This window comes from Macaca nemestrina, chromosome 2, assembly GCF_043159975.1.
Source record: "Macaca nemestrina isolate mMacNem1 chromosome 2, mMacNem.hap1, whole genome shotgun sequence".
Classification (NCBI taxonomy): Eukaryota; Metazoa; Chordata; class Mammalia; order Primates; family Cercopithecidae; genus Macaca; species Macaca nemestrina.
Window position 1 is genome coordinate 100,634,809 of NC_092126.1, and position 16,289 is coordinate 100,651,097.

At 45.1% G+C, this 16,289-nt stretch overlaps 1 protein-coding gene across 1 annotated transcript in view; it reads left to right on the top strand.

The window, feature by feature from the left end:
- The window catches only part of LOC105480186 (integrin subunit alpha 9), a 387,973-nt gene that overhangs the window by 12,607 nt on the left and 359,077 nt on the right, over positions 1-16,289 (top strand). Inside the window, exons 2-3 of the mRNA XM_071091443.1 lie at positions 6,353-6,480; positions 8,758-8,864. Coding sequence (XP_070947544.1) covers positions 6,353-6,480; positions 8,758-8,864 — 235 coding nt within the window. The remainder of the gene's footprint in view (positions 1-6,352; positions 6,481-8,757; positions 8,865-16,289) is intronic.

The following is a 16,289-nucleotide window of genomic DNA, read 5'->3' on the forward strand; positions in this document are numbered from 1 at the left end:
ACACACAGTGAAGAATTTGACTCATGTAACCAAAACGTAGGCCCCTGGGGAAGCTTTGGCTTTGGGATCAAATGCCCAAAAGCAAACCTAATGGGTTTAAAGTTTTTAATCCCCAGTTGCTGTCCTCGATCTGGCTATAATTTCGCCTGTGGAATTGCTGCTGTGGCATTTGTGGGGAGGGAGGGAATCTTTGAGACACTGTCAGTTCTCAGTCCTGCCCAAGGAGGCAGCTGTGGTTCAGTCCTTCTCTGTCACCCGCTCTCCAGAGAATTTACCTGCAGATTACCCTCAAAACGTGAGACAGGTTCAGAGCGAGGTGGGCGACTGGAATGGAGCCTTCACAGACAGCTTGACCACACACAGGGAGCTCAGAAAGCGGCTTTGTTGGAAAAATGCAGGGCACTTAAACTGCCACACCAGGAGGGAGTTTGGAGAGGCTGGAAAGACCATGCCATTGGACACAGACACTCTGGGTTCAAATCCCAGCTCTGCCACTTACTGGCGGTGTGACCCAGCATCTCCAAGTGGAAAACACATGAGAGGCTGCCTGACAGGTTGGCCATGAGCAAGAAAGCACCCTTATGAACATAACCAGTGTTGGTGGATGAACCGATGCACCCACACTTCCAAAGCACTGCTTATTAAGAGAGGCAAACTTCTGGTTAACACCATGACAGCAGTGTCAGTGCTTTGGAAAAGCAAGGTGATTGAAATTCAGGTTTTGAGTCACCTGAGCCTGATGGGGAGGAGAAAGTCTTCTTTTCACTTCCAAACCGCAGCATGCCCTTTGACATGACGGAGCTTTCATATCACAGTTCTCACTTCAGAGCTGCCCTCAAAGGCTCACTGGGGCTTTCTCAGGTGGAGATTACATATGTGAGCAGCTGGCACCAGAGGGGGCACTGGGTACCTGTTGGTTCCCTTTTCCTTCTTTCAGGCTGATGTAGGGTGGGTAGAATAGGGCATGGGTGATGTATTTGACTACTGGGGTGCATGCTACAGCTTGGCATTTAACATGAATAACCATCTTAACCTCCTCTGGCCACTTGCTTCCCTATCTGTAAAATGGGGATAATATTAGTACCTCCCGTAGGGTTGCTGTGAAGACTAAATTTGATCCTGCCCATAATGAGCTTTACCCAGCAGCTGCACACTCTATGTGCCTGCTACATGCTGGTTGCCCTAATTAGAAATTTAGAGTCTTGCATTGATGAGAGGACTTTAAAAGGCCCATGAGGCCAGCACAGTGGCTCAGGCCTGTAATCCCAGCACTTTGGGAGGCTGAGGCAGGTGGATCACCTGAGGTCAGGAGTTCAAGACCAGCCTGACCAATAGAGTGAAACCCTGTCTTTACTGAAAATACAAAAATTAGCCGGACCTGTTGGTGTGTGCCTGTAGTACCCAGCTATTAGGGAGGCTGAGACGGGAGAATCACTTGAACCTTGGAGGTGGAGGTTGCAGTGAGCAGAGATTGCCCCACTGTACTCCAGACTGGGTAAGAGAGTGAGACACCGTCTCAAAAAAAAAAAAAAAAAAAAAAAAAAAAAAAAAAAAAAGGGCCTTTGAAGTTTGTGGCATCTTTAACTGGGGATGGGATAGAAGAAGAGCCTTGCTTCTGAAGGGCAGTCTCTTCTACTGGCTCCAAATGAACATAGTTATTTTTACTCAGTTTGGGTGGTTACATAGTACTTCTTAAACTGTTAATCACCTGAGAGCTTGTTAAAATGCACTGATTTAATGGGCTGGGGCCTAAGATTCTGCATTTCCGACAAGTGCCAGGTGTTCCCCATGCTGCTGGTCTGAGGACCACACTTGAAGTAGCAAGCAAAGCAGAGAAGTAGCTTGATGCTTTGTTGATGGCAGCCTGTTGGTGGGGACGCTCAGGCCCTTTTATGTGGTAACTGTAGTGGAAAGGAACATTGGCTTCTCGAGAGTACCAGGAGAGTTGGGGCGATGTTTGAAGTGGCTAGGATGCCTTTTTATAACTCTGCAGATGGCATCTTTTCAGTGGCTTGTTCTGAACTCTGGGCCACGGTAATCTCTTTATCCCTTGGGATCAGCCTGGTAAACAGCCAGCTGAATTAACTTCAGAAAAGACTCACTCATGGGCTGGCCTGCGGTGCAGTCTTGCTGGACGGTGGCCTAGGTACAGAGCAGTGCTGCCTGTGGAGGAAGCCACGATGTTCTGTACACACATAGATACAAACACATTCCCGTGTGCCACCCCGTGAGTGTCGTGCATGTGTGTGTGCATGCCCCCTTATCTCTAGCCTCATTTTCCATTGCACAGGATTTGGGAAAAACCTTTCGTCTGACCAGCTGATCAGAAGTTTTGAACTGAAAGGTTGTTATCAGGGTTTGAATCAGCCATTGTTGTTAGAACCATTGAGTACCTTGGGCTTGGAAAGAAATAATAATTCAGCAGGTTCCTTTCCACTTTAGATTTTGGTGTAAACTTTGTCCCTCTCAGTCTTGGCTCTAGGCTGGAGGAAGCACTGCCTGGGAATTAAGCTCTCCAGGGTCCCCTCCTGCTTAGATAGCCTATGAATCTGTGTCTATGAATTGGGAGCAATGGCATTATCTGAAATTTCCAGGGTTCCAATGCCAGTTTGGGGGACCCAGTGGAGGGAGGACCTGTTGTTTCTTGCAGCCATTTCCCTTCCCTTGGACATGATGAATTCTCACTCTTGTTAATTTTTTTGTGATTTTTGTAAAATAAATTACAAGTGGCGACTAGTCACTGTGCTGATGTAAATTTGGAGTTGGTGGTAATTTTTGAACGCAGCTTTGTGGCCCTGGGGTTTTTGAGTGGAAGAGGTATTTTATGCTCCCCAAGGCTTAGAACCTGACCTGTGGAAAGGCTGAGGATGTTTCAGCAGTTTAGACAGGGCAAACTGCTAATTCTTCTCACCTGTGAAAACAACTGGTCTTATAGAGTGCAATCCTTGACTTACCCCAGTTGCTCTAAAGCTCAGCCCCCAGAGCAAGGGGGAAAATTGATCCCTTAATGTGGCTTTCTTCTCACTGGAGTTTTGTTTTGTATGTCATTGTGCATTTGAGTTAGAGCAGACAGGCACCAGCCAAACTGCTCTTGTGTGGGTGAGGGAGGCGATGTGGTGTGTTTGGGAAAGTGCTTGCTTTGATTTCCAGAGGGCTGTAGGTTCCAGCCCTACTTCTGCTTGGGAATTCTGCAGTTGTGCCCAGCAAACACCTGGGGAGGAGCATCCCAGGGCATTATTGAGGGGCCACAGGACAGCCTGGGTTCCTGCACCATTGGGAGCCTTGCTTCTCTCACTCCCCGGTGGGGCATCTTCCTCATGGAATCAGATACAGACCCTCCAAGACTGACCTGGAAGGAGACACTCCAGTGAGGGTGGGTCTCCCTGGCTCTTTGTTCTCTCTGATTCTTCAGGTTCTAGGTGTTGAACTCAGGGCAGTGGGAATTAGGATGGGGCTCACACACAGCCCATGAACCTTGACACCATGTCTCTGAGCCAGGTTAGTGACGATGTCCCTTGTGATATCTGCCAGCCTTTGCTGGAGTCCCCTCTGAGGGCCTCAGACTTCTGTTGTATGATGTGGAGGCCTTGTTTGTCTGCCCCTTTGCCTAGCCGGAATGTTGCAGCAGGAGCAGCAGCATTCTAAGACCAGGGTGCAGTGAATGACTGAGATCCCAAGATGAAGGTGGCTTTCAGGGCAGAGGGAGGGGAGTCTGGGTCAGCTTTCCACATCCCCAGGGAAGCTGTGCAGGCTCATCCTAACTTCTGCTCAACACCTTTTCCACAAATACATAATATATAACGCACTCTATTTCAAGGCATGTGGGAGATGATTTATTTCATGATACGAAACCCTTGCGAGGTGAATTCCCTCTCCTTTCTAGGCTGCTGGAGATACAGAACAACGCCCGTTCTCACTGAGCAGTGGCTTGGCATTTTCTACTCTTTGAACATCAGTGTGGATTTTGTTTAAAGTCTCATTGTTCAAGACATTTTCCAAATGGCTTGTAGCTCAGCACAAATCGTGCCTCATTAGTATTGTTTGGTATTCTTTGCTATAGATCTTCTGCTGACTACTTTCCAGAAACAATGCACAAAACTGTAGGTCAGAATTATTTTTGTAACATCTGGAGGGGGTCTTACTGCCATTTCCCCCATGTTCTGCACTCACACAGGCCCACACCTGCCTCTTCTGTCTTCTGGGTAGGTCTTGCCCCTGCTCTCCTGTAGCCGGGGGATGCTCCTGCTGGGGATGGCCCAACCTCGGCAGCTTTTCAGTTCAAGATGGAGGATGCAGCGGTTCATTCTTGCTCCTGTTTTGCAGTGGGAGAGAGGATACAGTTTGTAATTCCATACTGCTGCTGTTTTTTTTCCTGTTTACCTCTAAATGCCCATGCTGTGTGTGTGGTGGGGAATAGGAGGAGGAGGGGAGACAGAAGAGAAATAGCATCTCTAAATTTTCTATTTGTTATTGAAATGTAACACATCCAGGAAAGTGTCCATATCATATACAGCTATCACAAATTTGTATAATGTCACTGAGGTTGAATGACAACATTATCAGCACCCCCAGCAATCCCCCTTCCTAATTATGACCTCGCTTTCTCCTCTCCAGAGGTAACCATTATCCTACCTTCTAACACTATAGTTAAATTTCATCTGCTTTTGAACTTTAGATAAATGGAATCAGATAGTGAGTATGCTATTGTATCTGGCATCTTTTGTTCAGTATTGTATTTGTGAAATTCATGTCTGTGGTTGCAGTTGAATGCTATTCATTTGTTTTCATTGCTGCATAGAATTCTTTTTTTTTTTTTTGAGACAGAGTCTCACTCTGTTGCCCAGGCTGGAGTTCAGTGGCATGGTCTCAGCTCACTGCAATCTCTGCCTCCTGGGTTCAAGTGATTCTCCTGCCTCAGCCTCTCAAGTAGGTGGTGTTACAGGCACCTGTCACCACGTCCAGCTAATTTTTTGTATTTTAGTACAGACAGGGTTTCACCATGTTGCCCAGACTGGTCTTGAACTCCTAAACTCAGGCAATCTGCCCACCTCGGCCTCCCAGTGCTGCATAGAATTCTGTTGTATTGCTGTACCATGATTTACCTACCTATCCACTCTAGCACTGATGGGCCTTTGGGTTTCTTCTTGTTTTGTTTTGTTTTGTTTTGATATTGTTTTTTTTTGTTTTTTTTTTTTTGAGACGGAGTCTCGCTCTGTCGCCCAGGCTGGAGTGCAGTGGCCGGATCTCAGCTCACTGCAAGCTCCGCCTCCCGGGTTCGGGCCATTCTCCTGTCTCAGCCTCCTGAGTAGCTGGGACTACCGGCGCCCGCCACCTCGCCCGACTAGTTTTTTTTTGTATTTTTTAGTAGAGACGGGGTTTCACCGTGTTAGCCAGGATGGTCTCGATCTCCTGACCTAGTGATCCGCCCGTCTCGGCCTCCCAAAGTGCTGGGATTACAGGCTTGAGCCACCGCGCCCGGCCTTTGTTTTGATATTGTGTATGCAGCTTCAAACATTTTGCATGTCTCCTGGTAGAAATGTATGCATCTCTATTAGGTATAGTCCTAGAAATGGGTCAAAGGGTAGGTGCATGTTCAGCTTTATTAGGAACTGTTGATTAGTTTTCCCAGTGGCTTTAACAGCTTATACTCCCACCAGCAGTTTATGAGTGTTCTAGTTACTCTATATCCTTGTCAGCACTTGGCATTTTCAGTCTCTTTGGTTTGAGCCTTCTGGTTGATATGAACTTGAATTTCTCTGATAACTAACATAGTTGAGCACCTTTTCATGCATTTATTGGCCATTTGGCTTCTTTTGTGAAGTATCTATGCTTGTCTTTGGCCTATTCTATTGACTTGTCTGTATTTTTCTTATTCATCAACGAGGAGTTTTTAAAATAGATTTTGGATAGGAACCTTTTGTTGGTTGTACGTGTTCCCACCCATCCATCACAGTCTCCTGGGTAGCTGGGACTAAAAGCGTGCACTGCCATGTCTGGCCGGTTTTTTTTTTTTTTTTTTTCTGTATTTTTCGTGAAGATGGGATTTGCCATGTCACCCAGGCTGGTCTGGAATTCCTGGGCTCAAGCGATCCACCCACCTCAACCTCTCAAAATGCTGGGATTACAGGCATGAGTCACCACACTCAGCCTCCTTAAGCTTTAATGTGCCTGGGGAAGATCTAACAGGTTTCACTTTAGGACCTCTCCCCCAAGCCTACACAGAAAAGTATAATAATATGATTTTCAAAGCGAGCGCTCAGAGAGCCCACCCGTGGTTGGGTGAATACTTAGCCATCTGCCTCCTATTTTCTTACTCTAGGTTGTGACAGAATGCCTTTTTCTCTTGCTGCAGGGTCCTTGTGGGTGCACCAAAGGCAGATTCCAAATACAGCCCTTCAGTGAAGTCTCCTGGGGCTGTGTTTAAGTGCCGTGTTCACACCAACCCTGACCGGAGATGCACCGAACTGGACATGGCTCGAGGTGGGTGACCATTACTGCTGTGATGGAAATAGGTTCTGTACCCTTACACCTTGCTCATCTTCTTCCCAGGATGGCCTGATCATTCACCCACCCATCCATCCTTCCCTCCTTCCCTCCCTCCCTCTCTCCAACAAACATGTATTGAGTACGTAATAGTTATTAAGCACTGGGATACACCAATGAACAAAACAAACAAGGATCCTGCCATCCCGAGCCCCATAAATTAGTGGGCAAAAGAGATATTAAGACAAGTAATTGAGAGAGAAAAGACCAGAGGGAAGGTGAGTATTTGATTTGATCTAGATTGGAGGTTCAAGAAAGGTCTGGGACCTTTCGACATGATTGGAAGGATGCATAGTCATTAGCTGGGCAAGTGCAGGAAGCACAACCTCCAAACAGAGGTGCCATTTGGAAGCACAGAGTGAGGTTGTGCAGCTGGAGAGGGAGGCAGGAGAGTGGAGCACAGGAGGGCAGCAAGGCAGCCTGGGGCCAGGCCATGTGGGAAGGTGCCGGAATTTTATTCTGTATTTGAGTGGTGAGGCCACTGAAATCAATTTTGGGTATTACATTTTAACCAGGGAAAGATATGATCAGATGGATGTTTTTAAAAGCTCACTTTGGGCTGGGCATGGTGGCTCACACCTGTAATCCCATCACTTTGGGAGGCTGAGGTGGGCAGATTGTTTGAGCCCAGAAGTTCAAGACAAGCCTGGGCAACATGGTGAAAGTCCATCCTTACTAAAAATATAAATATTAGCTGAATGTGGTGATGCATGCCTGTAGACCCAGCTACTCAGGAGGCTGAGGTAGGAGGATCACTTGAGCCCAGGAGGTCGAGGGTGCAGTTAGCTGAGATTGTGCCACTGCACTCCAGCTTGGGTGACAGAGCTGAGACTCTGTCTCCAAAAAGATAAAAAAATAAAAAGTGAAAGCTCACTTTGATCTAGCAGAAAATACAAGATCTTTGGAATCAGATGGTTCTGACTGGGTTCAAAGCCCAGCTGGGACTGATTGGGAATGTCCTATAGCTTCTTGGGCCTCAGTTCCCCCATCTTCAAAATCAGGACTGAGATACCTACCTCACGAGAATGGTCTTGAGAAGATTAAGTGAGACAACACGGGTGAGTACACAGAACTGTGCTTGGCACATCAGTACAAAGGAGCTATTTTGTTATAATCATCACTGCAAGCATTTCTTTCTCCGAAGTCTTTTTGCATCAAGATTTTCTAATTTTTTTTGTTTGTTTGTTTTTTGCTTTTTGTGTTTGTTTGTTTTGGAGACAGAGTCTTGCTCTGTCGCCCAGGCTAGAGTGCAGTGGCGCAAACTCGGCTCACTGCAACCTCTGCCTCCCAGGTTCAAGCAATTCTCCTGCCTCAGCCTCCCGAGTAGCTGGGATTACAGGTGTATGTTACCACCCTCGGCTAATTTTTGTGTTTTTAGTAGAGATGGGGTTTTGCCATGTTGGCCAGGCTGGTGTTGAACTTCTGGCCTCAAGTGAACCGCCCACCTCGGCCTCCCAAAGTGCTGGGATTACAGGCGTGAGCCACCGTGCCCGCCAAGATCTTCTAATTATTTTTTAAATAAAGAGTTATTGTGATTTTCTTTAGCAGAAAAAGAGGCTTGTGAACTGTTTGTTACTGGTGCATAACAAATTAAGGAGCTTGCTTCATAACATAAATCAAGGCCCTGCCTCTTTCCTTGAGAAAGCCTTGCCATGTGGTTGGGCACAGTGGCTCATGCCTATAACACCAGCACTTTGGGAGGTTGGGGTGGGCAGATCACTTGAGGTTAGGAGTTTGAGACCAGCCTGGGCAACATGGTGAAAACCCATCTCTACTAAAAATATGAACATTAGTGGGATGTGGTGGCGCACACCTAGTGGGATGTGGTGGCACACACCTGTAATCCCAGCTACTTGGGAGGCTGAGGCAGGACAGTCACCTCTGCCTGGGAGGCAGAGGTTGCAGTGAGCTGAGATTGTGCCACTGAACTCCAGCCTGGACGACAGAAAGAGACTGTCTCAAAAAAAAACAAAAACAAAAAAACTAAAAAAAAAAAAACAAAACGAAAAGTAAAAGAAAAAGAAAGCCTTGCTATGTGAAAAAACAGTTGTCTGGATCAAACTATAGTACATAGTGATGGAGTTGATTTACATTTTGTGGAAAGTTCCTTATTTCCTCATGGGTAATAAACATGGGGCTTGGATCACCCTTTGAAAAGCAGCCAGCAGAACATCACTCCTCAACCCAAGTCTGGCTCTTCTCCTTTTTCTCCAGGGAAGAATCGGGGCACGTCCTGCGGAAAGACCTGCCGGGAAGACCGCGATGATGAGTGGATGGGGGTGAGCCTGGCCCGGCAGCCGAAGGCTGATGGCCGCGTGTTGGTAAGTTCCTCCTGGGGGTGCCATGGGAAGGGGGTGGCACTCTGAGAATGAGTGATCTGTTAGGAAGGCTGGAGGGCATGGTGACAAGTGCATGGCTTTGAGGTTGCTTATTCTGGACTACTGCTTAGACAAATGGCTTATCTTCTTATTTTCTTTATCTGTCAAATGTGAATAATGTCTGTCTCAAGGTGTGGCTATTGAAAAATAAAACATATGTGAAAAGTGCTTTGTACATCTCATTCATTACATAGGTATTTGTGTGTGTGTGTGTGTCTTAAATTGAGGTATAATTTACAGTACACAAATCTTAAAATTACAGTCTTGATTTTCACAATTGTACACACCTGTGTAACCCTATGCCCACCGAAATACAGAATATTTCCATCATCCCAAAAGTCTCCTGTGTCTCTTTCCAGCCAACTCCTCCCACCCGAGACAACCACTGCTGTGATTTGTATTATATATTACTTTTGCTTTTTCTAGAATTTCATATAAATAGAATCCTACAGTGTGTGCTCTTTTATATAAGGCTTCTTTCACTCAAAATAATGTTTTCTGAAATTAACCCCTGTTGTATGTATCAGTAGTTCATTCCCATTTATCTCTACGTAATATTACATTTTATGAAATAAACGTTATTTTTAACTAGTCATTTATTGGACCTCCAAAGCACCTATGATGTATTCTGATCCGTGGGTGCTTTGAGGGAGATAAAAAGTGAAGTCTTTGCCTTTGAGACTCCTGAGATCCTGGAGTTATGCTGTGCAGTAAGGTAGCCACCAGCCCTGTGTACTTATTTAAACTCAAATGTATCCAAATTAAACTAGAAATTCAGTTTTCTAGTCATATTAGCCACATTTAAATGGCTCAATAATCACAAATGGTTACTGGCTACTCTATTGGAAAGCACAGAGAGAGAATATTTTCATCATCACAGCAAGTTTTATCAGACTCAACACAAAAGGAATTTCTAACTGCTGCAGAGATTTTGTTTTTGTCAGTTTTTCCTTTAAACTTTTCTATGCGGTATAATACTGAAGCACTTAACACACCCAGCTGTGAGTGTACAGCCTGGTGGGGTTTTTTTCACTCATGTACACTTATGCATCCCCATTGCCAGTACCCCAGAAAGACCCCTGCACCCTTTCCCAGTCAGTTCCTCTGCCCCTGGTGAGTGAGCCACTATTCTGACTTCATAGGCTTTCTCTTGCCCTTGACTTCTATCAGAAACTGTATGAAGATTTTTATTATAAAAGCGTAAGCCCAAGAAGGGAAAGTAATACTAGCTATCGCTTATGGAGGGCTTCCTTTGGGTCACATGCTGCAAAGCTGAGGGTTTCATGTGTATTTTATCCCAGGGGAAACAGGTTTTCCTTAAGGAACTAGGCAAAGTGTTTTTGTCGCCTCTCTAAGGAGCCCACTTTTGTGTTAAACTTCTTCATGGCATAAGCTGTTAATCCGAATTCCATCCTCAGCACAATTAAGCATCTCCCCCTTGTTGGGCCCCTCAGGAGAGGAGGAAGCAGCTGGATGCTGTCGCCAGCATCATGGGGGCCTCCCTCCTGGAAGCCATTGTAGGTCCTGCAGAGGCTCCCTGAGCCCGCTGTTTGCCTTGGTTTCCAGTCCTTTCATCACTGTGGTGGCCGGCCCTGGACCCTCTCCAAATTTCCACATTCCTCCAGGCATGGTGGCCTGACCCTGACTGGACAAATGGGCCCCAGAGGGGCTGAACCCTTGTCTACCATTCTGGGGAAAGAAAGGGAAGAAGCTGACTCATCTATAAATCAAAGGGTAGCCCAAGGTCCTGATTCAGAACAAAGAGGAGGTGGTGGCCCCATGACAGCACAACACAAAATGCTCTTAAGGGCATCGAGCCTAGAGTCAGAGTTTGCGCCTGTGAAAATATTTCCTCTCTGCAAGGAAGGATAACCTCTCTGTGGCTGAGGGCTTGTTTCCAGAGGGGCAAGACAGAATTCTGTATTACCACAGATCAGTATCACAACGGATTCGTTTCTGGGGACAGTGAACAGCAATGAGGATCACAAGGAAGATTTAGCAAAGGGAGCCAAGAAGGCAGCACTGGAGCATTTGTGGATAATGGTGCCATGGATAGTCCTGTCTAATTAATTGCATGCAGGGCTATTTTTTAAATGTTTTATGAAATAATTACATCATCCATTCAATAAGCCACTGTATATGTGTGCTAGGCAAAGAGGAGCATCAGACACCATCTGCTTTCCTGTGCCTTTTGTTTGTTTTTCTAATTGTGATCAAACACATAACATAAAACTTACCACCTTAACCATTTTGAGTGTATAGTAGTGGTAACTGTATGGCACATTGTTGTACAACAAGCCATTAAACTTTATCTTGCAAAACATACATCCATTGAACAACAACTCTCCTTTTTCTCCTTCCCCTGGTTCCTGGCAACAACTATTGTATTTCTTTTTTTTTTTTTTTTTTTTTTGAGACGGAGTCTCGCTCTGTCGCCCAGCCCAGGCTGGAGTGCAGTGGCGCGATCTCGGCTCACTGCAAGCTCCGCCTCCCGGGTTCACGCCATTCTCCTGTCTCAGCCTCCCGAGTAGCTGGGACTACAGGCGCCCACAACCGCGCCCGGCTAATTTTTTGTAATTTTTTTAGTAGAGACGGGGTTTCACCGTGGTCTCGATCTCCTGACCTTGTGATCCGCCTGCCTCGGCCTCCCAAAGTGCTGGGATTACAGGCGTGAGCCACCGCGCCCGGCCAACTATTGTATTTCTGTTAAGAGTTTGACTACTTTAGATTTCATGTAAGTGGAGTCATGTGGTGTTCGTTCTTTGGTGATGAGCTTATTTCATTTAGCATAATGTCCTCAAGATTCATCCATGTTGTAACGTGTGACTGGATCTCCTTCCTTTTTTTTTTTTTTTTTTTTGAGACAGAGTCTTGCTCTGTCGCCCAGGCTGGAGTGCAGCTGCTGGATCTCAGCTCACTGCAAGCTCCACCTCCCCGGTTTACGCCATTCTCCTGCCTCAGCCTCCTGACTAGCTGGGACTAGAGGCGCCCGCCACCTCGCCCGGCTAGTTTTTTGTATTTTTTTTAGTAGAGACGGAGTTTCACCGTGTTAGCCAGGATGGTCTTGATCTCCTGACCTTGTGATCCGCCCGTCTCGGCCTCCCAAAGTGCTGGGATTACAGGCTTGAGCCACTGCACCCGGCCGGATCTCCTTCCTTTTTAAAGGCAGAATAATATTTCATTGTGTGAATTCACCACGTTTTCTTTATTCATCTGTTGATGGACATTTAGGTTGGTTCTATCTCCTGGCTGCTATGATGAATGCTCCTATAAATGTGTACTAATATCTCTTTGAGATCTTGTTTTCAATTCTTTTGGGTATACACCCAGAAGTGGGGTTACTGGATCATATGGTACTTCTATTTTTAATTTTTGAGAAGCCTCCATACTATTTTCCCAAGTGGCTGCAGCATTTTAAATTCTCACCAGCAGTGCACAAGGGTTTCAATGGCTCCACATCCTTGCCAACATTTATTGTTTTCTGTTTTTTTTTTTTTTTTTTTTTTAAATAGTGGCCCTCCTAATGGGTGTGAGATAATATTTTATTGTGATTTTGGTTTGCATTTCCCTGGTGATTAGTAACACTGAGCATTGTTTCATCTGCTCGTTGGTCATTTTATATCTTTTTTGGAGAAATGTTTAGGTCTTTTGCCCAATTTTAAATTGGATTGTTTCGTTTTTATTGTTGTCGAGTTATCCTCATGGCTTTTTGCACATGGGCAGTCTTGCTAGGAAAGGCTTGTCCTAAGTCCCCTCTGCCCCTGTCCCACTCTGTCCTCGGCACTCCTCTTTTTTTCCCTGTATAGGCTCTGCCTCCTCCATGAAGCCTGTTAAGGGTTTTCTGGAACAAGCTGAGCATCTTTTGTGTCATTAGGATCTCAACATCATCTCGTTACTTATATTGTGTGTATAATTTATTTTGTGGCCATATGTCCCCTTTTGTGGAAGCCACTTGGGGATAGAGACCAGATCTACCAGTTTCATTCTCAGCATCTGGAGGACATCTCTCTAAGGAACGGGATCTGAAAGTGTGTTTGAATAATACAGGGACTGAGGGTCAATGTTAAAACAATTGGAAACCAAATTAGTTGCCTTCTTTTCTTGGTGGCTGATTCTAAGTGGCTGATGGAAACACCAGGAAAAATTCTATAAAATGTTCATTGGGAATGACAGGCCAAAACAAGATACAGCAAGCAAGTGGCTGCCTAGTCCATATTTACGTTTGGAGGCCTCAAAGCCTTTTGCTTTTTCTTTAATGTTTCAATCCTACCTGTCAGAGCTTTCTGGGAGGCAAGTATTTACTTTTAAATTAAAAATAGGAGGGATGTGTGTTGTTCAGATGCCTTTTGAGAACTTGAGAGGTGCCTGGGAGGCAAGAGACCAGTATCCCCAAGGAGCACAATATTGGATTCCAAGGTTGGATTTGAAGAGGGAGAGGTGGACTGGCTTTTTTGAAAGTGGTGTCTGGTGCTGATAGAAAAGCTAAGAACAAATGGAGAATTTGAAAGCTGCAATGGGGCTTGAAATGTCTCAGTGACCAATGGCATTATGTGGACCATGGACCCAGCAACCAGCTCTGGCAAGAACCAGATTGTCAGCCTGGCCTGGCAGGTTGACCTTAGCTTAGTGTCTGCCCATCTCAGGTCCATGGACACTGTTGCATCTTCCAGGTTTTCCCCAGAAACAAATGATACTGCATGCAAAGATAGCATCAGGATTAGAGGCAAGCCCCTTCCCTTCTCACTGTCTCAGCCTGAGCTCCCCATGTGCAGATGACATTTTAAAAAATGAGCGGGGAGGGGAATCACTTCTTGAAATAACCACTGAACAAGCTCTGTATAGGCATTGACTGCTGCTCTGAGACTTTGGAGGGCAATCAAAATGTTCAACTCTAATGTCGCCCCTTTTCATCAGACTTGCCAAGGCTCAGATAACGAATAATTTAAGCTTCTAGATTCTGTGCAGGAGCAGTATTCTCTGGTTCTCTTTGTCATTTCCTTTCTAAATATCAGGGCTGTCCTTATCTGTTTGGTGCTTCCCATCTCTCCATTTTTTTTTCAAAGTCACAGGGTACATTTTTGCATTTACTTCTGTTGCTCTGTTTCCTGATTTTTTTTTTTAAAGTGAACTTTTTATTGAGCTGTAATACACATGCAGAAAAAGGTATAAATCATCAATGTACACCTCAATTAATTTTCATTAGGTGAACATCCTCAGAATAACATTTTCACACTCAGCAGCTCCTTCCCAATGCCCCTCCTGGCCACTTCCTCTTTCTCCTCAGTTGGGGAGCTTCTTGGGGGAGTCTCATGGCATCACAGCCTCACTGTGATCTTGCTCCCCACCACACACCTTTCTCAGCAGCCAGGCCCAGTTGTGGCCATGCACTGTGGACCTGGATGCGTGACAAAGGCTTTGGCCATCTCTATGGCAGGTGGGAATGTAGGAGTGTTGGCAGGATGTACCTTTGTGGCCGAGGCACCCAGAAAGTGCCAGTACCCACCTCTAGGAGGGATGTGTTTTTTCCATACAACAAGAAAGGCCTTTGAAAAAAAGTGTTTATTTTCTTTCTTTTTTTCCTGTTTTGGGAGGAAAAAAAATCTTTATAACTAGAAATGTGTCAGATTCTAAGATTTGGAGTGGGACAAGGTCCTCCTCCCCCTTTCTTATGATTAATTGAAATCTGAGTTTGAGCAATTCTTGCTGTTTTCAGAGAATGCTCTCCTTCTTCTGTTCTTCTTCTCTGCTTGGTCCCCATTCCTCCCTCACAGCCGAACTCATTTGGAGAGATTGATGGAATTACTAATGCTTTGGAGACAGTCCCTAGGAATTTTTTTAAAATGCAGTGGTCAGATTGACATGTGTGTATATATAATGATAATCAAGGCTAAACACAGTCTTCCTTTTCTGTAATTTATATTCAGAGACACTTTGCATTGTTTTCCTACATGAATCCTTCCTTTGACAGTTTGATCTCTGACCTCCCAGAATGCTTTAATTTTAGTTTAGTATGAAATGCACTATTTGGATCTTCTAGGAATTCTCCAAGATCACCCCTTAAATAGTTTACGGCACTTAAAAAATGAGACAATACACCAGACATTAAATACAGCAAAGCCTTCCTATAAGTGTCAGTGTGCAGCTGGCTGTCAGACAGCACTGTGATAAACATCCACCTCTTTTCACAGCCCCTCCAACTCAGAAATACAATAAAACATGGTCAACCCTTGAAGCCAAGGGCTTTGCTAAGTCCAAAAACTTAGCAAAACCAAAACATAACTGATTTATCCACAAATTAGATAACAATAAGTGATTCAAGTTTGCGAGCCATAAGAATTAAGTCAGAATTTTAAAAATCAATTATTTAGCAGTATGGAGTGATTATTTACTTAGTGATATATTTTTTGTAATTCTTTGCCTCTTATCATTTCAGTCTATTTAGAAACCTGCTATTTCAGCACAAAACAGTATCAAGTAGAGGAATGAATGTGGTTTGCAGCAGAAAAAATAAAAATAGATTGTTTTCTATAGCTTAATGCCATATGACAAGAAGCAGAATGTGGGCAAGCTCAGGTTTTGAGAGTCGTTCTGAGTGTGTCCTCGTTAGCCATTGGGCAGAGAGTGGCCTTGTCAAGGGCCTTGGTGGCAGTGGCTTGAAGGATGAAGAGCAGAGAACTTAGAAGGCTGTGATCTTATCATAGAATGACGTCAGGGAGAACCAAGCCCCGAGAGCCCCCTCACTCACTCAGTGACCTGGGACATTCCATTCGACCCCTGAGTGGTTATTTCAGGTGTCCTGGGACCTGTGGCAGTGGGGCTGTAAAGAGGATAAAGTCACCAGGCCTGCCCCAGTGGGTGGGTTTTGATGGCCTCTCAGGTAGGAATGAGAAGTTTTAAGATGGAAAATCCTTCATAGTGAAACAAGGAAGACTCAGCATTCATGGATTCCAGTGCTGTTTGCAGCACTTACTAGCTCTGCCACTTGGGCAAAGCACTCTCTGATATGCAGTGCTCTTGTACAGCAAATGGGAATTCTAAAGACACCTCTGCTCACCTTCCAGGGTTGCAAAAGAGGTCAGAGGTAGGCCATAACAATACTCAATGTTATCAGTTACGAAAACTGCATTTGAGGGAGGCAAACCAAGATGTTAAAAACTGATTATTTTCAAAAGCAAAATATATATATATATAAAATACTTTAAGTTCTAGGGTACATGTGCACAATGTGCAGGTTTGTTACATATGTATACATGTGCCATGTTGGTGTGCTGCACCCATTAACTCGTCATTTACATTAGGTATATCTCCTAATGCTATCCCTCCCCCCTCCCTCCTCCCCACAATAGGCCCTGGTGTGTGACGTTCCCG